Raw genomic sequence first — 26,374 nt, forward strand, 5'->3', positions numbered from 1 at the left:
TATGGTTGTCCACATCTTCCTAACACAGCATCTGTCTTTCCCTAGAGAAAGTGATTTAAGGGGGACAGCCAGAAGCTACAATATCTTTTATGACTTTAACCCCAGAAATCACACACTATCATTTCTGCAAAATATTATTAGAAACACTGGTCAGCCCTGCTCAGTGGCATGGGACCACAAAAAGGTATGAATACTGGGAGACAAGGATCATTAGGGGCCATCTTAAAGGCTAGCTATCATCATGCTACTCTTTCTATCACATACAAAATGTAAGTTCCTTGAATAAAGCATGTGACCAATCTAGTCACTGAAAAAGGCTATTTCCCACTTTTTATTATTGAATTTGTATTCTTTGTTACACATTAGACTTGGGAGATATTGCTAGTGTCAATAATCACTAAAGGTCTGTTCAGCTATGGGCATGGGGATAAAATCCCCTTCTAGATGACTGCTGTGTTATTGTGTTATGCCAGGGAGTTCACTTGGGTTGGCTCTATAGTCTTTGGTGTACCCTGTATTACTGTATGAGACTTTCCATTCAGACTTAAGGCAAGAGCTTAGATTCTGTTCTGAAGGGTGGCTGCTGAATTATTTTAAGTAGGGGAAAGGCTAGGTCATATTTTCATGTTATTAGGTTCACTGTTACCTGTGTACAGAATGGATTGGTGGTGCAAAGAAAGACAGAGCCATACTGGAGACAGACCTGTTAAGAGTCTGTTTCAGAGTCCTTTAATCACAGGTGAAGTTTTACAGCTCTCAGCCCTCACTGTCATTACAAAGTTTCTCATCAACTAGACTAAAATTCAATGAACTGAAAGAAAGGAAAAAAAAAATTCCTGATCTGTAGCATTTGCTAATTTCTGTGGTATACATACATACATACCAACATGGCCAATGTCAAGGCACCAACACGCTGTCATGGGACAGAAAGCTGGGAAGAGATGTGCACAACTGGCTGGGATGACCTGGCTCCAGCATCCACTGGGACCATTTTCTTAAAACAGTAGAGAGGAGCAGGTTAGCAGCTCTAGAAATGAGGGACCAGTTAAGCCAAAGCCCTTGTCCACATGGCCAACAGCAGGGAAGGCAGGCTTCCTAGGGACCTGCTTACCCTAGAGGGGGCTGCTGGGGGTTCCCACTACCTGCAGCAGCCTTCTGTTGCTAAAATTCCCCCCTGGGCCTTCCAGATCATAGGATTAAGCTCTGAGAGTGAAGGCAAGAAATGGGGGTAGAGGCAAAAATTATTTTTAAATTTAAGTGAATTATTTGATTTATTTACTATAAGTAGCCTTTCAAACTGCTTAGAGTGAATCTTGGAGGGAGGCCACTAAGTATAACATGAAGTATCAATAATGCCTTTTCTCTAATGAGCAGCAGCTGTTACCTTTTTCCATAAAGTAAAACTCTGGAGACATGAATATATATTCTTTCTAAAGAGGATTTTAATGAACACGGACAACTCAAAATTCCAATTACCAGATTCCTGCTAACAGTACCCAGTCACATTGGGTTTTTCAAAGGAAAATTTTCTCTTTTTTACATTCACCATCTTGTGTTCTTCCTCAGTATTTGCTTAAGAATTTGTTTTATAGAACAGTCTGAAACTTGGCATATTTCCAAACAAAATATAACAAACCAACCAAATTCCCCATGAACAGCAGATTTGTGTATGAACACTAGGCAGGCTACAGTTGTGCTTTTTCTACCCAAATTCCATAGCCCTTCAGATTTAGAACCTTCCTGAACTATAGGGTGGGGAGACATCCAGCAGGGACAGGGGGAATGACCTTCTCCTAGAAAGATTCCTTCAATGTGGGGGAGGGAGAGTAAGAGGAGAGAGCCCTTAAGCTAACAGGTCAGCATGTTTTAGGACTGAAGATATTTTCCTAATCAATGGAAATCGGATGGTTAATTAAGACCTGAGTTCTGTGGTGCTGTGACTTTGATTTACATGTCTTCTGCAAGGAATCTTCCCTTTTTAGTTTTTCAGAAGACCTAACACAAGCTCTTCAAAATCCCTCCTGAAAGAGTTACTGTATACAATATTTTGGAGACAGCTTAAGACTGTAAGTTTCTGTTTTTTATAAAACTGAAGAGTGAGAGCAAGAGAAGAAAGCAAAAAGCAAAAATGGAACTGACAAGCTGCACATCTTTCCTCAAGATTAATCTAAAGCTTTTTTTTTTTTTTTTTAAAGATTTTACTTATTTGGGAGAGAGAGAATGCATCCCATACTTATTTGGGCCATACTTATTTGGGACAGAGGTAGAAGAGGGACAGATTCTCTGCTGAGTACAGAGCCTGACCTGGAGCTAGATCCCAGGACTCTAAGCTCATGACCTGAGCCAATGTCAGACACTTAATGGACTGAGTCACCCAGGAGCCCCTCAAACCATGTATTTTTTTTTTTTTAATGGAAACACCACAAAAGCAATGGTGCAGCCTTACTGCATCCTATCAGGAGATACATGGTGTTGGGTCTTACTACTGGTGATTAAATTTGATCAGTTGGTTAAGGCTGTGTCTGACAAGTTTACCCACTATAAAGTTACTATTCTTCCCTTTGAAATTAACAAGTCATTTGTGGAGCAGAATTTTGAGACTAAGTATTTACAGGATATTTATCCCATTTTTCATTAAATTTTCACCAACCACTTTTAGTTCTATTGATGTTTTCCTAATTCCATTTTTCCCTATATTTATTTGTTATTTTACTATAACAAACAGCTTTTGTTTCTTTCCATTTCTATCAGTATAGACACACAGAGTTTTGCTCTATTCAATAGCTTATAACCCATTACTGTTTCTATTGATGCTCAGATTGTCAGATTTGGAGAGTGGGAACATCAAGCTGGCTCCTATATAATTTGGTAATTCCCCATCATTCTTTGAAAGTTTCCTTACTTTCCAGAAGAACAAGATATGCTGGGTTTGTCTTGTACTTTCCCTATCCCAGGATTGGAATCAGTTTTTTCTGATTTATGGATTTTTTTCTGATTTAAAGGAGTCTGTTTTATGCTATCTATTTTTAAAAGCAGGTCTTGGATAGTGGTTGTAAGTAATCTGTATTTATCATTTCTGGTTGGTAAATTAGTCCCTGGTGAATTTGATTAGCATGAAAGGATTCTCTAGCACATAGTCACCCTCAATGAACCGGTCCAACTGAGAAGCAGACTCAGAATTGTGGTGTTAGTGTATTCAGCTGGGTTTGCTCAACCTGAAGCAGCTTCAGATTTCTAGTGCAGTGAATGGCTCTTCCATCGAAGGTGCTACCATAGAGCAGGGCTCAGTGAGGAGTACACGCGAGAACTAGCCCAGAAGGCTGCAATCCAAAAAACTAAAAGCTCATTCCAGGCTTCAAAAATTTTAAGGTGACTTACCTAACAGGACCACTTCTCCTGGAAACCTCAAGTTCTGAAGAGTAAGGAAAGGTCCTCCTACCTAACCATTTAAGAACTCTCAATTTTCAAGAACACAGACCATTAGAAAATTCCACTGATGAGGCAAGAGGCAAATCTGGCACACTAACTTCACTCAGTGTTTTTTTTTTGGTGGAATGTTGAAACAGTCCAGTGAATTCCTGGGGACGACTCTTAGAAATGGATAAAGGGTCTTGATGCTTCTGGAATAATAGATCCATGTTTTCTAATTCCTTTCCAATTCTATTCTATAAGGCTTTAAATGGGGTTATATCTTCTTCAATTTACACACATTTGAGAAACATTTTTCAAAATAGTTTATTTATTGATTTATTTACTTTGAGAGAGTGCACGTGTGAGGAGGGGTGGGGGGAAGGGGAGAGAATCTTAAGTAGGCTCCATGCTCAGCGCAGGCCTAACCTCATGACCCTGAAATCATGACCTGAGCCAAAATCTAAAGTCACTGAACCAACTAAGTCACCCACATGCCCCTCAAAATATTTTACCTTAAAGCATTGAGGAAAAGGATAGAAACAAAAACTTGTAAAAATACATCTTTTAATAAACACCAAGATATACAGTGCAATTTCACTGAGGTTTTACATTGCAGTTTACAACAAACATTATCTATTATAGTGTATAATTACAAGTAAAGGAAACTCAGAGGGTTTTTTTTGTTGTTGTTTTTTTTGTTGTTGTTTTTTCTCCCATGGCTGGATAAACCAAATCGGGTGCATGATACCACATTTGAGGTTTGTTTCAAGCTGGCTTTCATAAAAGGCCCTTAACATTAATAGCTTGCAGCAACTACAACAAAAAACATATCCCCCATCACAATGATAGCCTGATGAGTGCTCAAAAATTACTAAAAAGGACTAAATACTTGCTTTCCTTTGATGGCTTTGAAAAATAGCTACTGAGGGCAAATGTGAAATATTAAAGACAATAAGGGAAACATCTGTTTCTTTTGCCTAGTGTAACCATAGTAAATACTAATTTAGACTACAGATTATGAAAGACTGCAAAAGATGCTTATAGAAAAAGCTTCACATTTATATTTATGATCTCATGGACTAAAACCTGTCTAGTGTATTAATGGCTGAGTCTACTTTTCTTTAACAATGTTGATACTAAGAACAGGAAGATGGTAGAACTCTTGACACTTCTGGACAAATTTAGTGAGAGAGAGGGCTGATATTAAATAGCAAAGGAGGAAACTAATATTAATCTTAAAATTAAACCTGCCATTGTTTTGGAGTGATCAAGATTCAGCTATGTCTGAGAAGAGTAAAAAGGAATGGAACTGAAGGTAATCAGAAGCTAGAACTAAAAAAAACCATAATTTTGCATGCTTTATACTAATGGCATTTAGAAATTATACAACGGAATTATTTGCTATATACATAAACTAGTGTTGTAATTAGGAAAAAAAAAGAAAAGTAGTACTTATATCCACAGAAGTACCAGAATCATATCCAGATTTGCAAAGAGGCATAATAATTGTTTACCATGCAACTAGTGGTTTTTGGAATTTGTAATGGTTAATATAAAAAAACTTTATGAACATAATGCTAATGTGTAGCAAAGTATACCAATTAAGTCAGCAGCTCAAATTTTCATAAGGGTAAAGACCCAATATCCCTGAATTTCTAAGAATTCATTTTAGTGTTAACACTGGTGCATCTAAATGTTACCCCATTAGAAGAGATTTTAAATACTCCTTCCTCTTCAATACATCATCATACTTTCAGAGGTAAAAGGGAACAATTTAATTTCTTTACCACTTTTGCCCATTCCCATGAATCTGATATAGTGTTATTATAGTGTCTAGGCTAATGTAGGTGCTCTAAAAGATCCAATGAATTGAATTTCTAAGTTCCAGAATATTGCTGATATTGTACAATAAGCCTGTCAGAAAGTCATAGTTGAAATCTATTCCTTGATCAATGACTGAGAAATTAAGACCACCTGCCAATAAAGTGAGACTGTTTCCTAACTGTTAGGTAACAGTTTGATCTTCTTTGTTATATTAAAATTTCTTAGTGGATGGAACCGGATTTCATACTTTTCATGTATCCTCTATGGCACCCACTAAATTGTGGAGCAAAGATATATGCTCAAGGAAATAACCAGTGACGAAGGCAGGAACTGAATCAAGAGTGAATGTGGTCAAGGTGAAGCCATAACTTACTTCACTCATCATTCAAAAGGCAGTCCACCAGAATGAATCTCTGATGTTTTCAGTGAAGAATAGATGCTTGTCCCCTACCACTGTCTAAAAGAGAACAAACCACTTGGGCCTCTTTCTTTGTCACTAAGAGATTATACAAGGCCATGAGTACTACTTGGTGGATGCTATCTGGAAAAAAAAAAGGCTTTTCTGCCACAGAGGGGAAGCACCGATTCATCACATGGCCCATTTTAACTCTAATAATACAATTTATAGAATCATTAACTTTTGAAATTTTGTTAAATGTTATCCATACTAGTAGTTATTTAAAATGTTATGCTTATTCTCTCTGACATCACTTAAAATGCATTTTTTTAAAACACTGCCATGAGGTAGAAGATAAGGAATGCACAAAAGAAAGTATCTTCAAAATATGAAACTCTGTTTTATATAATTAACCCCGAGAGAGAAGTAAGAAAAGTTACAGCCTTAAGCTGGTAGACTGACTACTGTTAAAATATTACACTTACCTGAAAGAAATTTCTTATATTTGAAATTGCCCTTTTTTCCCTTTTATATAAGGTATTATATAAAAAGGACAATACACTTTCTAAAATACTCATAAAGATCACGTATAATAGCCTCTCTTAGTCTTCATATTTTACTTTACCATGTTGCTCTAAATTACCTCAACTGAGACACGGGTCCTTTCCACTTGAATAACTGATTAGATATCAATATAGAGGTTAAAAATCTTTCTATCATAAGAAGCAAGATAAAATGATTCACATTTAAAATAATGTACTTTTCATAAAACTAGCAGCACTTCATTCTACCAGCATATACAAATTTGGCTTCATTGACTGGTCAGAAACAAAGGAAAACGTATGTGGGTCCTTGTACAAGGGAAATGTGAGGCTACAAGTGTTCTCTGAGAACTAACTATTTCCACATTAGGTGGTGTGTGAAACTACTGGAATGTCAATTTCGATGGCAGAGAGGCGGGAGCGTGCTGAATAGGGCTGTGAGTAGGTATGCATACTGGGAGGATGGGAGTACAGTGGCTGCCAGAACGGAGAAGGCAAAGATTTGCATGCACAGTACCAAATAAACAGCAGAAGGGAAGTCATATACAGGCCCCCAGCACTAGCCATAGTGACATACACTGCATAGTCAAATGTAAAGACTGGCTCAAACTTCTTGTTCAGATGAATGTTATAAAAGATGACCCAGATGGAAGGGGAGAGGCTCACAGTACCTGCCAGGAAAAACAGCAGCCCGGCCACCAGGTGGCAGCCTGCACTATTGACCAGGCACTTGGCCAGTTTGATGTTGGGCACTGAGGACCTGAAGGCCGTGTTGCACATTCCAATCAGGCAGAGCAGCAGGGCACCCATCGCAATCAGGATGCTGAGAGGCAGGGCAAACTGGAGGACCCGCAAGTCCAGCTGGTCAACTGATGAGTACCAAGTAGTATCATACATCAGGCAGTCACTGCTCCCATCATATCGGGCACACTTCACCCACAGGCCAGTGTACACAGTCAGATTCTTCTCGTTTCTGTTGAATGTGATCAGTCGTAATTTCCTCCAGTTGGGAAGCAGAGTCCCCGCAAAGAGGCCTGCTACCGAGGCGATTCCACACAGGAAGGAGAGGACTGTGGCTGCATGGACATCCCGACAGCCCATGGCAGGCAGGCTTGTGCAGTACTGTCAGTCAGACTGGGGGGTGACACACAAGAGGACACATCATGAGGGGACAATAGGAGAGCATAGCAGGAAGGGTGGTGCTGATTGGCAGCACGACTAATGACGTCAATGCAAAGAGGGAAAGTCTGTCCCTGTTTCCTGTGTACAATATGAAGGTATATAAACACATGTGCATGTGACAGCAGAGCACAGGAGCACTCACCTATTGGCTGCCAGTGGCTGCGTCAGGGAACAACCAAAGATCTGAGGTCATTGTGCATGAGTATTTTATTTCCCAGCAAATCAGAGGAACAATCAAAATACTTTCAAATCCTCTTAACATCACATATGAGTCTCTCAATTGTCAATAATCACTCATTCAACACACATCTACCAAATACTTTCCTGTGTCAGCCACTCAAATACATAGAGTCAGAGCACTCATCAACCATCAACAACAAACACCACAAATTCAGCCTCCAATGCTCATGTGAATGTAAAATGAAACAAGCATGAAGCTGAGGTGAAGGTGGCTCAGAAAAGACAAATATGTAAGAAAAGAAGGATCACACAGGACAGGAGACTGGCTGAGGGAGGACCCTGACTAGGTTCCAATCCCCACTTCCTTACTAGCCAAGTGACCTTGGGTCAGCTATAGAACTCTGTGATTCCTTTTCCTCATCTGTAAAATGAGAAAAATAACAGTCCCTGGCTTACAGAGTTAAGTATTCAGTGAGTTAATATACACTGTTCACTGCTTAAAACATGTTTGGCACACTGTAAGAGCAATTCAAATGTTAACTACTTTTTAGCACTCAGTGACCAGCTCAGTGCCTGGCACATTGGAGCAGTTTAAAGAATATTGCTGAATAAATGTTAAGTAAGAAAAACCAACATCTCATTCCTATATACTAGCATACTAGATAATTACAAAATGTAAATGAACTCTCCAGTGAGTCAGTCAAATGAAAAGAAGAGAACAAAGATACCTGAAATGATTCTGTTCAACTATTTCCTGGCTGATTCAAGATGACTTGCATGCTTTTCAAGTTATTACACTTGTGGTTATTGGTTATTATACCATTACTGCTCATATAAGATGAAAGCACAAATTCCTGAAGTAATGACAACCTATCTCTATTAACACTATTGCAAGAAAAAGAAAAAAGTAGCCAGGCTTTTCTTTCATTCCAAATTAAAAGGCTGTGTTCTTTTTCTGCATGTGACAAAGTATAAAGACCAGTATCTAGTTTGGCTTTAATTTAAGAGTTTGAAATGCACTCTCCAAACACCACTCAAGTGTGTTTTCTCTGCCTTCTATCACACCCCCAATGAGGCAACACAACAGACCAATAAAGTAGTACATTTACTTTTTTTAGTCAGATGATGAAGGAAAAAGGTTGAGAATATTATTGTTTCTGAATACAGTATGTGTCCAAATTACCTATGACCATCTGCAAAGTCAAATATTATCTGCTGTGATGGTGGAATAGCATTTCCAGGAGTTCAGGGACCAGAAAGAAGATCAAAATGCTAAACTGGGTTAGGATTTGATCAAAATGTGTCTGAATGGGAAGGTTCATTTTTTTTCTTTAGAAAACAACATATTTGCATATTTAATCTGGTCATGTAAACTAGGAATAATTTTACTAGCAGAAAATATATAGGTATATGCATACATATATAACTGTACAATATAAAATCAGTTTAAGTACAAGTGAACCATATTTCAAAGTCCTCAAGTTAGGCATAGTTTTAGGTTTTTCCATTAATATTAATTTGCTACTTGTTTATCATGTTGTCTTCTGTCAATATTACCAGGAGTAGCAATTACTTACAAATATATTGTTTACAGATAAAAACAAATCAAAGGAATTGTAGTCGTAATTTATATTTTTCATGCAAAATAGGGAGAAAAACTATCTTGCTTAATTTTAGCAACCAACCACCTTGTTTCAGTATGGATACTGTGGTTCAGGTTTGAGGATGTTTATGCTGGAAAAGGCTACTAATGATGTCAACCTCCAAAATGTGGCTTCTTACTAGTTTTTGCTCACTTACCTGTCTGCCCCATATGCTGTTAGCAACCTGTACAGTGCCTAGCATGTAAGTCATTCTAGGAATATTTGAATAAATGAATACTGGCACTGTTCCAAGACCATAGTAACTCACAAAGGTAGGCTACTGATAATGCAGAACTGGACAAAGAAGTAGCTATTAACAAGTAGTAATTCATTCAATCAATCAATTCATTCAACTCAGGTATTTACTGAGTATCCAGCACATGCAAAATACTGTTAGGCTCTGGAACAACTGAGCATACTAAGATCTGGAACCTGCTCCAATGTGTTAACAATCAAAGTGAGGGAAAGAATATGCTGTTCTATGAGGAGTCAATTATGCTGAGAGTGAATCAACTAAATAATTACTATATGTTAATGGGTAATTGTTAAATATCAAGCAGAGTGAACCAATAAAGTACCTGTTTATAAAAAATGTATCATCCAGGGTTAGAGAAAGACTAAGCAATGAAAGAGAATGATGATTTGATTAAAGCTGTGAAGACATAAGAAAAAGGTTCCCTCTCTTTCTCTCAAAGCTTCAGAACTCCTTTAGACAATGTATTCACAGTTCTATCCCAATCATAAATTCCCTCTTGCTTTCAGAGATAGAGGTAAAAACTTGGGAGTATCAATAAAATTGAGACTTCTCCAATCAAGGTGCCTTGTACCACTAATTCCTACAATGAAAAGGGGATGATAAACAAGATCAGAATGAATGACTTTATTATTATAAATAAATTCCTGTAATTCTTAGATCATAGACTATCAAATGACACTAATGAGCAGAGATAGGTCAATATTTACTTCAGAATCAAGGGTTACTGAAGCATCATTAGCTCAGATCCCAGAGACTGACTGAAAGTTCTAATTTACACAGCCAACAAGGATACCAGGACATTTCTTCAGAAGGGAAATACTATTAACCTCAATTCTTTAGCTAATTTCAATCTCAGTGCTGGAATTAATGTCCTTGCTCTTTATAACCTTCTCTGGCTACTTTCCTTATGACCTGTTCTTAACTCCACATCTGCATGATCTGGTAAGTCACGTATCTCACTAGAGGGATGAGAAATCATTTCATAGGGAGATGGAATATAGTTAGTGATTTAAAACTGAAAATAATGCTGATTCTCAGATTATTATTTGTTCATATTAAGAGGGTGAAAGATCTCTACTCTTGTCCCACACCAATTAATTTTTAACCCAAAATAATTGTTTCAGATGCAAATCTGATTATTTCACTATATTTCTTTCTTTCTTTCTTTCTTTTAATTTTCTTAAGTAATTTCTAGAGCCATTGTGGGGCTCAAGCCCATAATCTGGAGATCAAGAGTTGCATGCTTCACCAGCTGAGCCAGCCAGGTGCCCCTCACTACATCTCTTACTTTCAGTGCCTTCCTATTTCCCTCGGAATACAGTTTCTAAATTTCAAAACTTTTCCATGGCTCCCAAAGATTCAAATCCCACCATCAGTTCCTATTAAATTCAAATTCTCAATCTCCTTATGTGTCACTCTCCCATCTAACATGTTACAGACTAAGTAGCCATATTGCTTTTTTTCTAACTTTTCAAAATTTTGTAGTTTTATATTTGGCTAAGGACTTTACTTCATGCTATTTTTCCTTCTAGAACTTTAATTCCATTCTACTCTTTGCTTACCTAAAAGGTATTTATTTTTCTAATTTTCAGGGAGGCTGGCCCTAAACCTGTTCTCTCCTCCCTTATTCTTAACCTTCCCCCAGCCCTGGTTATACACTCTGAATTCACCTTTTTACCTTCTCTTTGGGAACAGTGATTATGCCTATAATTCCTTGTTTAGTATTTATCTTTCTCACTAGACTGAATTCCAGGATGACAGAGAGCCTTCTCTTTTATTCACTGTGTCCCACACTGATACACAGAAGGCACTTGATTTGTTAGATACCTGAACAAACAAACAAATGTAAGGTCCAAATGGGTATGGTCAGGATCCAGAGAGAAAGTTACAAATCTGCTCTGTTATCAGTTTCTTTCTTTTCTTTCTTTCCTGCTTTATTTCTTATTCATTCATTCATTCATTCATTCATTCATTCATATCCTGTGTTTGGCAGCCTCCAAGTTGCTTCTAGACCATGCCCTCCACTTTCCATTCGTTATTAGCCAGTCTCTCCCATTATTTAAAACAAAGTTCATTTTCTTCCCCTAAAACAGTTCCCTAAAAATGAGACCATTCCCAAGTATTTACATAAACACTATTCTTCTGAGAAAATACGTAACTAAGTTTGGCAACACTAGTTAACTTTCACAGTGGCAAGGAGTCAATCAATTATACCTGTGCTGATTCTCATGCTTTCAACTCAATAGGTTTGTTACTACTGGATATACTCCCTCTTTTTATTAACAGGTTAATAGATCAAATTAATTTCTGTTTATCCAAACAATACTATTTATAGAGCAAAACAATTTATTATATTTGTATTTGTATTTTCTTTTTAATACAGCAATGGAGAAAAAAGATAAACATCTTTTTGCCATACGAAAATCTCTTTTTGGAACTGTAGAAAATGTGCCAGGTTAAGAATACACTAACAAATCTAAGTAGCACTCTTGAACACAAACTAGGCAAGAGCCTTAAGCTGGGTCAGATATACAGATATCTGGGCTTGTTGTGAGTGGCAACTTGATATTATAGCCCAGGCAATCAAAGACCCAAATGCCAGTCACAACCTACCATTTACACACTGGGCAAGGCATCTATGTCCTCTGAACCTCAAATATCTCATCTGTAAAATGTTCCCCAAGGTGTGTGTAAGATCATGAATAGTAAAGCCCTTTGTAAAACAGAATATGGTCAGAAATTTAAGTTTATAATGATTATTAGTAGGCTTATTTATTTTCTTTAGCTAGGAATGTGCTTTTCTTCTGGACCTCAGCAATCAATCACAGATGATTACAGCCATGTAACACTAATAACAGAGCACTCTCTATGGCGTAGTTACTGACCAAATCAAATAAGCACTCTGTTTCAAAACAAGCACTTCACATTTGTCATCTATCTATTTCATGGTGATTTTTAGAAGTAGATGGATAAAATTTGATACACAGTTAAAGGTTATCAAATATGTCATTTTCATATAAAAATGTTTTAAAAAAGATACCTGTCCTGTGGTTTTGAATAGCATCCAAAGAAGTCTGAGGCAGGAATAATACCTAACAGCTTTAGGAATTCACAGACCCACCACTGTGTAATTTTTTCAGGGATAATCCGGAATAGTTATATGAGAAGACATGTGTAACAGCAACTACATTACTTCTTGATGGTAAGATGAGCAGTCCCTTTTACCTGTAATTGAGTTTTCTTAAAAACTACAAGTTATCAATCACTGCTCTCACAAAGGAGGTCTATCATAAAACTTCATTTTCTTGAACAACAGAAAAACATGACATCTGATAATACAGTGGAAAAAGGAAAAGGAGCAAAATCAAAGGATGTACTTACTCTTTGAGGTACTTGACAGGTCTAAATCAACTTTAATCAACTTAGAAGAAATATATGCACATCTGAATAGACAGAAGAGATGACTGGGCCTAAAGAAATAGGAAAAATAAATACAGTACTTAAATAAATAAATACAGTACTTCTTTAATAAATACGTGTGTGTGTATACATACACGCATAAACACACACACACACACACACACACACATAATGGGTTTTTTAGATTCTATCCAGGACGAATAAGGAGGCCCAGGGAAACCCTGTGCAGTTAGTTGTCTTGGAAGTAAAACAAATTCATTGTTTCTTTTGTACTTTTTAGAAGGATACTGATAACAAAACTAGGCTAAGTTGATCTGTACTGTGCGTCCTAAAATTTGCAACTAGAATGCTTTTTTGAGTTTACAGTTCCACCAATGGCTCAATGTGCCATTTAAATATGTTTCCACAGATCTATTTTAACCATCAACCACTTCCTTTTCAAGTACTATTTATCTCAATAGGTAGGATGAGGATGCAAACTTATAAACGCCAGAGAACTTCCTGGATTAAGGCATTTATCACTGGCCCCATTATTATGCAGAATGTCGTCCTCAACAGTCTCCCCAGAAGAGATTTCAAATTATGATTTTTTTTTTCTTTTCTAAAAGTATGTTTCTTAAGTTGGTATCATGCATAACTGGTCACTCCCAATTAAGGGAACATTGTTTTACAATTAAAAACTCACACTAGGATCCCTGAGCTTTCGTTCTAAGTGGGGTTACCAAGTCTGGCCTTCCTCTAACGTGGTAACCGGCGCCTTCCAAGACCGATTACACACAGCTTGGGCTTCAGAATAAAGCAAACCAAGCTTCCAGCGCAACCCGCACTCCCCTTCCTCGCCTTTCCTTTCCTTCGAGCCCTGTCCTTAGGAGCACCAGAGCTAGCCGAAAGAGAGGGGGAAACAGCGGGGGGAGCTCTCCTGGTCAGAGCCAATCGAAAGAGACCGCAACAGTGACTGTTACCGCTCTCGGAACAAGCCCACCCCTGCAACACTGAGTGGGTTTGAACCGCGAGCAGGTCAACATTACACAACCAGCTGGTGATTCAAAAATAGCAACCTGCAGCTCCACACCGCACACTCCGCCGGCCAAGCCCAAACCCTCGGCTGCTCCTGCAAGACATCTCGACATTTCCATACTCCTGTGTACACAATTTTTTAAAGCCTTATCAATTATCTCTTCATTCAATTTTCACGTCCACTGAGGTGGTCAGCAGTTTTCGGTGTCCCTGATTCCCTTCGATTTAGCTATTTTACACAAAATCCTCAACGACTTATGCAAAAGACCTCCAAATCAGATTCTTGACCACACCTACCTGTTCCTCACATCCAAGACACTTCACTCTCCCACACTGAGGAGCTTCTTAGAGCGTCTCCCTCTCAGCTTCCCAGGAAGTGCGTTCCTAGCGAGCCGCCCCGGAGGCTTCTGGGAGCGTAGTCAGGTTTTCCCGAGGCTCTACTCAGGAATGCCCTGGATAACTGGGAGACTACAATTCCCAGAATTCACTGGGCCGCGGCTGCAGGCAACATCCTGCGATCGCCTCCTGCGGTTCTCCCGCACCTCGCGCCTCCTTACTCCGGTTACAGCGTTAGCTCCGTCCAGATTTGGGTTACAGGTGTTTAAAAAAAAAAAAAAAAAGTTAAACGAAATAAAACTAAAAATGGTTTGGAGTTGGATACCCAAGTAAATATTTCCTACTAAATGTGATCTCCCCGTAAGGTTTGTTAACAAAAGTGCTTAAATACTTTTTTCCGCAAAGCATTTACCAAGGCGCAAAGTAGAAAAGCTCAAACTCTAGAATTCATTTTGAAAATGTTCAAAGATACAGAGAACTTGAATAGTACAATGAACACCCATATGCTCACTTTCTGGATTCAACAACTATCCACATTTGCCACATTTATCTTATCTCCACTTACGTTGTGATCACTAAGGTGATAGGCATCATGACACTTCAGCATCCTTAGTTTTAAATATTTAAGAACATATTTAACTGCCTACTTTAATATGGGGTTTTGCTACATATTAGTTGGGTGGCCTTGGGCAAGTTACCTTTCTGAGGTTATCTGTAATGAGGATAATAAGACTACCTCCATCATAGAATTGTCTTGAAAATTAAGGAACTATATACAGGCAAAGCGCTGAGCACATAACTAGCTATTAGATATTTAAAATAACTACTCTTGTGCACAATTTCAACTATCCTGTCCCCTTCTTTGTGGCTTCTCCTAAATATTAAGTACTTTGTTAGTGAATATTGGAATTAAAGTAAAGATTTCAGAAGTCTTGTATAGGACTGATGCATTTTACATATATAACGGATGTGGAAGTGTCACGATGCATACTAATTTCAAATGGCTACACACAGAGATAAAGTAAATGTGGCAAATGTTGATAATTCTTGAATTAGAGGAAGTTAATTCTTGAATTCTTGAGAGGAAGCGTATGGGTGTGTTCATTTACTGTTTCAACTCACTGTATCTTTAAAAATTTTTCAAGATAAAAGTTTGATAAAAAGCATCACATTTTAAACAAAAGTAGAGGGTTATATCCCTCCTTATCCACTCTGCCCCTGTACTTAACTTGGGCAAGTTAAGTAGCCTTTTTCTGGCTCAGGGTCTTACCTGTAGTTAAAAAAAAAAAAAAAGGATTAAGTGAGTTACTACTATGGAGAAGTTTACAACAGTGTCTGACGTTTTTACCATTTTTCTTTTTGTGTTGCTCGAGGAACTTTTTATTAGTGATGGAAAACACCTTCTCATCTTCCATACTGCTTCAGAAGATGGATAGAGTTATCTAAGTTCTGAAGCAATCCAATCCCAAAGCTAGACCTAGAAATGTAATTATGAGAAAGAAAGATTGGGGGTAAAAGGATCTCTGAGCTCAGGCCAGCCAGATGGATGATGGCAATATGACACAGCACATTTCACTTCTTTGCTCTGAATTTCAATTCTTTCATCTATAAAACTGAATTAAATCCAATAACTATGTACAAAATCATTTTATAATTTGGTTCCCAATCACAATGAATTAACCTGGTTAGCAGACTTTGGCTGGGATGTATATGTAGTTGATTATAAGGATTAAAAAAAAAAAATAACAGCACCAAAAGGAAGGGATGGGCTATTTCTAAACTTACTGATAAGTTCACGTCTATGGTTAGCCTGGCCTTTGGTATAGCAAAGATAGAACAAAATACTTGTGTACCATAGTGAGACTAGATTTTTGGAATATCATTCTCAGAAGTACTTTAAGTAAGACTTTAGATCAGCAATTAACAATCCTGGCTTTCCATTTTTTCTCAACAGAGAAAACTCATTAAAGAGTAAATCAAATCTTAAAACAAATTCACTGCCTTACACCACCATCAAAATTCTACAAATATTTATTTACTGTATTAGTTTCCTATTGCTGCTGTACCAAATTATCACAAAGTTCAGTGCCTTAAAATAACCACAAATTTATTATTTATTTTACAGTTCTGGTGGCCAGAAACCTGACACAGACCTTACTGGGCTTAACTAAAGGTGCTGATAGGGCTGTATTTTTTCTGCGGGCTTCAGGGGAGACTGTTTCCTTGTCTTCTCCAGCTTCAACTGCAGACACCTGCATTCCTTGGCTTATGGCCTCCTTCCATTCCCAAACTCAACAATAGCTGCTCCAATCTTTCAACATCTAAATCACATCACTCTAATATTCTTCTGCATCTCTCTTTCAAGAGCACTTCTGATAACATCAGACCCACTCAGACCACCCAAGGTAATTTCTCTGTTTTATGGTCATCTGATGAGCAGCTGTAATACTCCCTTGCCATGTAACAGAATGTATTCACAGAGTCTTGAGATGAGATTTAGGACATCTTTACGGGACCATTATTTTACTTGCCATAGTCACTAATCACTTCTTCCTATTTGAATCCAAGGGTCTCTTTTTGGTTTTCATTCTCTTCTACTTCCTCCAGGTCCGCATTGCACAATTCTGATTGCCTCTTTTTTTCCTAAACTCTGCTTTCTCATTTTTGGAAACACCAACATTTCTACTTCTCTTCTAGTTTACCTGATTTGTTCCCTGTCTGCCTGTTGCTTTCATTTTCTCATTCTTACTCCCCAGTTATCAAAAGGCTCTGTCCTGGGACCCTATCAATGAAAACTTCTTAGAGGGCAACCTGTTTTTTTAATCTCCCCAAATCCACATCTGCCTAAGACTTTCCAAAATTTCAATATGATTTCTAATTACCCCATATGATTAACTATTATTACCTTAACATTCTCCAAATACAAAATAGTTGTACTGCTTTTGTCTTCTATCATTCCTTATTTTGTCAGTGGTTTCCCCTCTTATCTTTTTTTGGTATCTTCTTTATACCTTTTACTCAAATTAGGAACCACACACTGATTCTTTCTTTGAAATATCCATTTGCCCCTTATTCACTACAAAGAATAGTTGCAGTCCTATTTAAAGCCCTCACCTTGGGGCAAATGGGTGGCTCAGTTAATTGTTGGGACTCTTGGTTTTAACTCAGGTCATGATCTCAGGGTCATAGGATCCAGCCCCACATGGAGCCTCAGCGTGCAGTCTGCTTGAGATTCTTTCCCTTTTCCTCTGCCTCCCTCTCCCCACCCCCACCCCCACCACTAACACACATGCTCATGCTCTCTCAAATAAAATCTTAAAAAAAAAAAAAATGAAGCCCTAACTCTTTACAGTAAGATATGTGCAACCATTTCCTTACATAAATATTAATGTCAATTTAAAAATAATAGAGAACACTCAATATTTATTACATTCCAAGGATGTTTTCTATGAAACATCTAATTTGATCACAATAAATCCATATTAATGACAAAGAAATTGAGACACAGAGAGATTAAATAAGGTGCTCGAAATCAAGAAGTAGTAAGTGAAGGATATTCTCATAAGGTTGCTGTCACCATTCAGAACTCTTCAGATTCAGGGCAGTCTCCTTACTTTGGATTTCTTACTCTAAACGCTTATTGAAGCTATTACTGAAGTTGGAATGTCTTCCTACTACCCTCTCTGCCCAAATCCTACCTACCTTCCCCCTTGTCTGAATAATTTTATCTTCTGTAAATTATACACATCAACTCCAAATGGAAACTAACATAATATTCCCTTTTTGTGTGTTAGTCATATCTCACCACAGTATTTCCAATTCCCTAACTGAAACTCAACAGATACAGATTTTAAAAACTTCTGGGGGTGCCTGGGTGGCTCAGTCGGTTGAGTGTCCAATTCTTAGATGTTGGCTCAGGTCATGGTCTCGGGGTATTGAGATCGAGCTTTAAATCAGGCTCCATGCACAGCAGGGAGTCTGCTTGGGATTCTCTCTCTCCCTCGCCCTCTGGCCACCCCCCATGTGCACTCTCTTTCTGAAATAAATAAATACATCTTAAAAAAAAAAAAACCCTCCCCATTTACTATTTTTTGGAGGAACCTACCAAATAAAAAATATTAACTATCTATTAATTGGAAAGTATAGAGAGAAAAATAAGTAAATGTTACAGGAAGAATGTGTTCCTCAAAAATTCCAATGCTGGAATCCTAACTCTTTCAATATACCTCAGGATGTAACCTTATTTGGAGACAGGGTTTTTATAAAACTAATCAGGTTAAAAAGAGGTCATTAGTGAGACTTAATCCAACAGGGCATTTCCTTATGAAAAGGAAAAACTTGGAGACACACACATACACACACAGAATACCATGTGAAGAAGAAGGCAGAAACTGGGGTGCTGCTTCTACAAGGCAAGGAACGCTGCAAACCACTAGAAGCTAGGCAGGTGATATGGAAGAGAATCTCTCTAAACAGCCCTCAGAAAGGATCACCTCTGTCAGCATCTTCATCTCCTACTTCTAGTTTCCAGAATTGTGACACAATATATTTCTGTTGTTCAGTTTGTGGTACTTTTTAAAGGTAGCCTTAGCAAACTAATACAGGAAATAAGGGAAGAAGGTTCTGGATAATCAAGCAGTGAGCTGTCACTTTAAAAATGGTTGGGACTTTGTTGTCTACTATATAAGAGGAAGGGTGACCACACGTTTCCAATATTCTTTAATAAAGTGACTAGTGAATAAGGGGAAGAAGGGAAGGAAAGTGTACAAAAGAACTGGCTTAAAGCAGGATAACTGAAGGCTTTTGCCTATAATTGCATTCAGGTGTTGTAAATCTTTGTCATGTACCATGCTTATTACCCTCTCCTTAGACCACCACTATTTTTAACCTAGTTTTTACAGATAAACCTGTATGTTAAACTTTTGATGAATGTGTTACAAATTTGGAATTATGACATTAGTGATTCTTTAAAGCAGCTGAGTTTTTCTGATTTCTATTTTTATAAGAAAGGCCATGTGTGCACATTATATTGCTCTTATAACTTCTCTTGACCTCAAGGTAGCACCAGTTCATATTAAGATTTGTTTTTGAAACTGAGCCTCAAGTATTTTATAGTACTCTTATTTCTCCCCCTTAGGATTTTGTTGACCAGAGACTTTTACTTATTGTCACACAATCACGTGGCAAATCCACTGAAATCCGGAAGCTTCTATTCAATGCCTGCTCTTGATTTAAAGTTTTCCAATCTCCCTCAATTTGCAGCAAACCATATACAAATAAAACTGAAGGCATATTTTAGATTTATTATCATATTCTTTTTCTTGGGGTGCCTGGGTGGCTCAGTTGGTTGGGTGACTGCCTTTGGTTCAGATCACGATCCCAGAGTCCTGGGATCAAGCCCCGAATCAGACTCCTTGCTCAGCGAGGAGCCTGCTTCTCCCTCTGCCTGCTGCTCCCCCCTGCTTGTGGTCTCTCTCTGGCTCTCTCTCTGAAAAATAAATAAAAAAATAAAAGAAATTCATATCCTTTTTCTTAAGAAAATTACACCATGGTCTTCTTAGAGCCTCTCATACTGGAATAATACCAGTAATAATGTTTGATAACAAATAAGAAAATGAAAGCCCTGGTCAGAAGAATTGGCAGCTTCAGAAAAATATGTTAAAATATGTGCCACTGGGGTGCCTGGGTGACTCAGTCATTAAGCATCTGCCTTCGGCTCAGGTCATGGTCCAAGGGTCCTGGAATTGAGCCCCGCATTGGGCTCTCTGCTCGGCAGAAAGCCTGTTTCTCCCTCTCAAACTCCCCCTGCTGTGTCTCTCTCCCTCTCAAATAAATAAATAAATAAATAAATTTTTTTTTAAAACGTGCCATGAACAAAGGAAGTTTTGTCCTTTCCTTTCAACTTCAATCACTTAAGTTTAAAAAACAAATAGAAAAAGCTCCAACTTTGGCATATATTGCTCCAAAATTACTTATTTATAAACTACATTTGCTGTTCTTCAAATTCTAAGTATTTTTTTAAGTATTTTAAGTATAATTCAATTAAGTATTTTTAAGTATAATTCAAATTCTAAGTATTTCAGAGGACAGGATTCAAATAATAGCTAGGCTTCGCATAGCTTAGTATCTGGGGCAACCCAATGAAACTTAATTTCTATTATAAAGACATTAATAATATACACAAAGGTGACTGATTGCTTCCCCTGAAGTCTTCCAAGTACCCAACAACTATTAATTAAGCAACAGTCATAAAATAAGAAACAGTAAAAGTACAAAAATTAGAATCGCCTAAAAGTAATGATTGGTTATGGTCAGAAATGGTAGCTGAAACTGCCCTTGGCTTCTTCACACATCTGACAGCCAGCTGAGGCAATAACCCACATCACTCCTGAATTATCCACAGAGAAATACTACAACTCTCCAACATACTTGCTTTTCTTTCTGTTCTCTTTCCTTTTCTTATTCCTATCACCTACTTGATTTTGCTTTTCCTTCAACTGGCTTATGACACCCACTTAATGTTAAGAGACTTCTCTGATACTTTCCTTCTCCCTGCCAAACTCTAGTCACAAAAAACCCCAAAACCAAAAACCAAAACAAACAAAAAACCCCAAACAAAATGCTTCTCTGACATAGCTGTTTAAGAAAAGAAATAAATTTTCGTTCTTATTTAACTCTGCAGGAAATATTACTGCATGTTGTCTGCCAACATTTGTTAACTAAGTTCATCTAAATGGCTTAATTCCCAAGGAATAAACTCTTGTAAGGCAAAGACATTTTTAAAATTACAAAATATAGTACACTCCCCCAAAAGTTAAAAACACTCAAAACAGGGGCGCCTGGGTGGCTCAGTCAGTTGAGCCTGCCTTTGGCTCAGGTCACGATCCCAGGATTGAGCTCAGCTGGGAGCCAGCTTCTCCATCTCCCTCTGCCCCTCTCCTCTCCACTCCTTCTTGTTCTCTCAAATAAAAAAAAACCAAAAAAACCCCAAACATCCATTCACCTAATAGTAAATGATCACAGGCAATATAGTTTGTAGTTTTTTTTTTTCATTTTTGCTGAATTCTTTTTTATCTTTTTTTATTAATACATAAGTATTATTTGTATCAGGGGTACAGGTCTGTGATTTATCAGTCTTAACACAATTCACAGCACCAAATATATGGAACGCTTCATGAATTTGCATGTCATCCTTGTGCACGGGCCATGCTAATCTCTGTATCATTCCAGTTTTTGTATATGTGCTGCTGAAGTGAGCACAATATAGTGTGTGTTGAAAAGAGATATTTGTGAACAACCCAATACATTGCCCAGCATATGAAAATATTACTGTGTTAGATATTACGATTATTAGCACAGACCACGTACTCATTTCTCAATTTGTTTCACTTGTCTATCTGTAAGGGAGACAGATTTAAATTAAATTTGAGATACTCAAAGGTTTAAAAATATACTTCAAATTCAACTCACAACTTGGTCTTCAAACAAAATGTTTCCATGTTTTTGAAATAAGATGTCTTCTATGTAAGGTTTACAATCTACACCACTACTAACTTTCATTTCATTTTTTAGCTATAGTTTATAAGCTAACTTATGCTGCTGCTTTGAAACATTTAAAAAAATTTATTACGCATAAGCATTTTTAACAAAAATAGCTGTCACTTATTATCTATTTATTTATTTAAAGTAAGCTCTGTATCTAATGTGGGGCTTTGACCCACGACCCTTAGATCAAGAGTCGCATGTTCTATTGACTGAGCCAGTCAGGCACCAGAAACATTATTTTTAATGTAACTTAATGATATTACAAATTTCTAGAGGGAGCTTACCTTTGTTAACTATTTTTTTTTTAATCTGAGCTCTGCAAACCCTATGAAACTACTTAGAAAAACTACTCCATGTGTTTATGCACATGTTGGCAAGAAAAGAAATCTTTTGCTTTCATTAACTTTCTCAAAAGAATATCTGTACTCCATCCTCCCAAAGCAAACAATGAGCTAAGACATACACCTTTACAAGAAAACTAACTAGATAAAACCTAAAATAAATACCTTTGACCTGATTTTCCCCATTATGAAGATTCCCCCCAATTAGATAATACATGTTTACCACTTAAAAGAAAACATTAGGGGATCCGGAGTGGCTCAGTAGGGTTAAGCGGCTGACTCTTGATTTTGGATCAAGCCATGATCTCAGGGTTATGAGACAGAGCCCCATACAGGGCTTTGCCCTCAGTGCAGAGTCTGCTTGTCCTTCTTTCTCCCTCTCCTTCTACCCCTCTCCCCACCCATGCTCACTCGCGCTAAAATAAATAAATAAAATCTAAACAAAAACATTAATTTTCTATAAAGCTCATTTTGCAATGATATGAATAATATGGATATATATTGCAAAAATAACAATATATTTTGGGAAAATTTTTATTCATAGGTGAAATCTTCAAAGCACGAATCCAGCTTCACAGTATAATGCACTTAATACTTGACAGATCTGGCTTGTAATTCATGATGGTAAATCAATCTGCACTTGATCTTAGCCAAAAGGCTGAGAAGCGATGATGGTAAATCAAGCTCTGCAAGAACTACTGGGACTTGGTAAAAATTTAGTATATGCAGCACACTGATACCTTGGCTATTCAGTAATATAAAAATTAAGTCTTTCAAAAAGTATATATATTTTGAAAGGTAAAAGTGAAAAAAAATCTTGCTTAAGGACAAAATAAATGACATCTGAGATGTTAATATTGATTTCAAAATAAATCTTTAAGTTCTTAAAATGTATTTTTTGTAAAATAAAAAGGGATCCAGATTTTCTCCTTCTGTTTAGAATAAAAATCAACTATCAACTTTCTTTTTAATTTTTTTTTAAAGATTTTATTTATTTATTTGACAGAGAGAAATCACAAGTAGACGGAGAGGCAGGCAGAGAGAGAGAGAGGGAAGCAGGCTCCCCGCCGAGCAGAGAGCCCGATGCGGTACTCGATCCCAGGTCCCTGAGATCATGACCTGAGCTGAAGGCAGTGGCTTAACCCACTGAGCCACCCAGGCGCCCTCAACTATCAACTTTCATTAACTAGAAAATATAAACCATGAAACATTTAGTGAGTTACATAACACAATGCTTTCTTTAGTTGTAGTGACCTGGCCATTACTAACAAATAAGATGTAATTCCTCTTATTTCTCAGCACGTATCTACTATCCTTTGTCACAGCAGAAAATAAGATTATGGTGTCAGAACTTCAGAAATTCACCTGATGAAATTGTCCTCACATTACTACTTCTATATATTTAGGAAATAATATAAGTTAAGAGAAAAACGATACTAAAGTTATAAACGTAAAACATACCCAAAATGAAACATGATCAGAATGATCAGTACAGATGTTCAAATTCCGAATGCTCTCCTCACTCTTACTTCTTCGCTGTAAAGCAAGACCAGACTATTCTAATCCCCTGCAGTTTCTGCTATTGAATGTGAGGTCCGTAAGGGCAGCAGGTCCTGTTTTCAACACTGTACATGCTGTGCCTTGCACAGTGCCTGACAGATGGGAGATACTCAATAAATACCTGTGCAATGAAGGAAAAAGAAATACAAAAAAAAAGCCATTGGGGCCCTGAATGGGAGGTGGGAGTGGAGAACAGAAAACAGAACAAATAAAAGTGAAATAATACTTGTAAACACTCATTCACATTGTCACATCAGAAGAAATTTAAGAACTATACGGACATGATTTTTATGTAATACTATAACCATATGTAAAAGCTTCATGGAGGCTTAAATTCCAAAAAAATTTCTAATAATTTAAAAGCAGCTTTGAAGAACTAATTTTAAAAGCTCATTAACTTGCTACTATTTGAACAACAACAAAAAAAAACCCAACTCAGAAAAGGTTTATATAATGAACTCATTTGAGTAAAAAGATAAATCAATTAAAAAATTCTGCTGGAAATAAGAAATTATTAACAGTGGTTTTCTCTGGGAAGGATGAGACGGCCCAGTGCAGGAAGATGGGAAGTTGTTTTCCTTTATATGCTTTTGGGTGGTTTATGTTTTATTTCTTACAATGAACATATATATTTTATAATAAAACTGATGAAGAGAAAATGTCCAATTTGTATTTCTGAAACACAGAAATTTAGAAATTTTAATATCAGTATACTGATGATTGATAATATTGTTTCAAATCTGTTCTTCCTATTACTTCTCTTTACCAAAATATGAAAACAAGGCAGATTTGAGTTCAAGAAAATGAGACATGTACCATACTGCTCCAAAGCAGGAAAAAAGATTTATAATTAAGAAAGAAAGTTTTCCAAAAGGTGAAACTATAATCATCTACCTGCTGGTTTCTGTTAAATATTATCAGTGATCTTTATTATTACTGAAAATACGTTAAAATTTAGGTTTTTGAAGTTTTCCAAAAAAGGTAACTATTATATAATTAGTAGAACCAGGTATACGACAGACTCAAAAACAAACAAAACCTGGTTGTTCATTTGAATAATATTCTAGAGAATGCTCTTCTGTTTATATATATATAAATGATCTCACTAGAGATGTCATAACTACAGGAATATCAGAGGATTTTATTATGGGTAGATTGGCCATAAAATATAAGTTGTCATTTCTAGGTCTTAGTTTTTTATTATCTATACACGTAACTACAAAACAAGAAGGTATGGTTCTTGAATGATGGCATTTATAGCAGAAGGTTAATAAACCTTCTAAAGAATACATGTCTGTAGAAAAACTTTCAAATGAATATAATTTCAGTATCATTTAAAATTTTTTTTAATTTTAAAAAACATTTTATTTATTTATTTGACAGAGAGAGACATCACAAATAGGCAGAGAGGCAGGCAGAGAAAGAGGGGGAAGCAGGCTCCCCTCAGAGCAGAGAGCCCGACACAGGGCTCGATCCCAGGACATGAGATCATGAGCTGAGCCGAAGGCAGAGGTTTAACCCACTGAGTCACCTGGGTGCCCCTCAGTATCATTTTTAATAGATTTAAATTACATCTATCTGGGGCTAATAATTTTTTGGTGGTGGCTCACTATAAGATATTGTACTGGAAATTTGTAAGTTAAGCAACTGTTTCTTATGATATGCATCATCTTCCTGATTGGCATGTTCATCTAGAGATTTTCTTATATAGTTCTTTAATTCGTCAATTCCTTCTCCTGTAATTGCAGAGATGGGGATGATATGTTGGAACTCCATGGTCCTCTCTGGAATCATGTTTTTTTCAAATAGATGCAGAAAATCTGAAACAAGGAGCACAAAACTAAGCTGATTTTCATTGTCTTTGAAAGTAAATTAAAACTATATTAGAGGTTTATGAATCAAGGTACTAAAAACTAGTATTATTCTTTTTTTCCTTCCCTCATTAATAACCTCTCAGAAACTTTTGTTTTTACAAATGACAATGGCAAGATTCTAAGCACATGATAGGTGCTTAGCAAATATTTTTTGGATGAATATATTTTAAACCAAATTAAGTAAAAATAAAAGATAAATCACACATGCTCTATTTACAGAAGCAAAAAATTTGCTTTTTCGGAGGAGCTCAATGAAGTCAGGCAACACAGATTTTCTAAAAGACGTATGTATAAAAATAACATCATTCATGATTGGGATTTTGTCACTTGCCTCAATACACAGGTGGCCTTTAGCTGCCCTAAACTACAGGCTTTAACTACTAAACTACCCTAAACTACAGGCTCTGGCGTTAGGAGCTGTACTAAAATTGAAAGGGGTGTGGGGACATTTTAATGGGAAATCATTTCAGATGAGTTCAATCTATCACCCCACAGGGGCTGACAGCTATTATATTACTTTTTCCTCTTCCCTGCCTTCAAGACAATGGGAAGGGAGACAGCACATTGATGGGATGGGTTAACATGGATATGCACTGGAAAGGCTGGACTGAAAGAGACTGTACAAGTAAACACGGAACTTCATTTGTGAGATTCGAACATCCTCAAAGAAGTCCAAAGATGTTAACTCAGGAATTATCACTGAGGTCACTGTATTTTGTTTTATGACAGACCAAAATAGCACAAACTCTTGAGTTACTCTCCCTTTTGACACCTCCTCTGTAAATTCCCTTTTCTGCAAGACCAACTAGCAAATAGATCTAATGACCTCATAAAGCAAGTGACATT

At 37.0% G+C, this 26,374-nt stretch overlaps 2 protein-coding genes and 1 non-coding gene across 4 annotated transcripts in view; all 3 read right to left on the reverse strand.

Annotated features, from left to right (window-relative positions):
• Positions 1-3,958: 3,958 nt before the first annotated feature.
• CLDN12 (claudin 12) lies at positions 3,959-14,266 on the reverse strand. The gene is made up of 3 exons (XM_059395752.1): positions 14,170-14,266; positions 12,817-12,905; positions 3,959-7,308 (listed from the first exon to the last, which is right to left on the reverse strand). Exon 3 carries the CDS (start codon positions 7,273-7,275, stop codon positions 6,541-6,543), a length of 735 nt encoding a protein of 244 aa, XP_059251735.1. The 5' UTR covers positions 7,276-7,308; positions 12,817-12,905; positions 14,170-14,266; the 3' UTR covers positions 3,959-6,540.
• A 7,098-nt stretch (positions 14,267-21,364) lies between these two features.
• LOC132017000 (U6 spliceosomal RNA) lies at positions 21,365-21,468 on the reverse strand. The gene has a single exon (XR_009404089.1). It is a non-coding gene; the product is annotated as a U6 spliceosomal RNA (small nuclear RNA).
• A 3,333-nt stretch (positions 21,469-24,801) lies between these two features.
• Positions 24,802-26,374, reverse strand: part of GTPBP10 (GTP binding protein 10) — a 29,160-nt gene continuing 27,587 nt past the window's right edge. For both annotated transcript variants that reach the window (XM_059395754.1, XM_059395753.1), the window contains one exon: positions 24,802-25,474. In XM_059395754.1, the coding sequence (XP_059251737.1) occupies positions 25,239-25,474 (236 nt within the window). In that variant the 3' untranslated portion in view covers positions 24,802-25,238. The remainder of the gene's footprint in view (positions 25,475-26,374) is intronic.

Source organism: Mustela nigripes, chromosome 4 (assembly GCF_022355385.1).
Source record: "Mustela nigripes isolate SB6536 chromosome 4, MUSNIG.SB6536, whole genome shotgun sequence".
NCBI lineage: Eukaryota > Metazoa > Chordata > Mammalia > Carnivora > Mustelidae > Mustela > Mustela nigripes.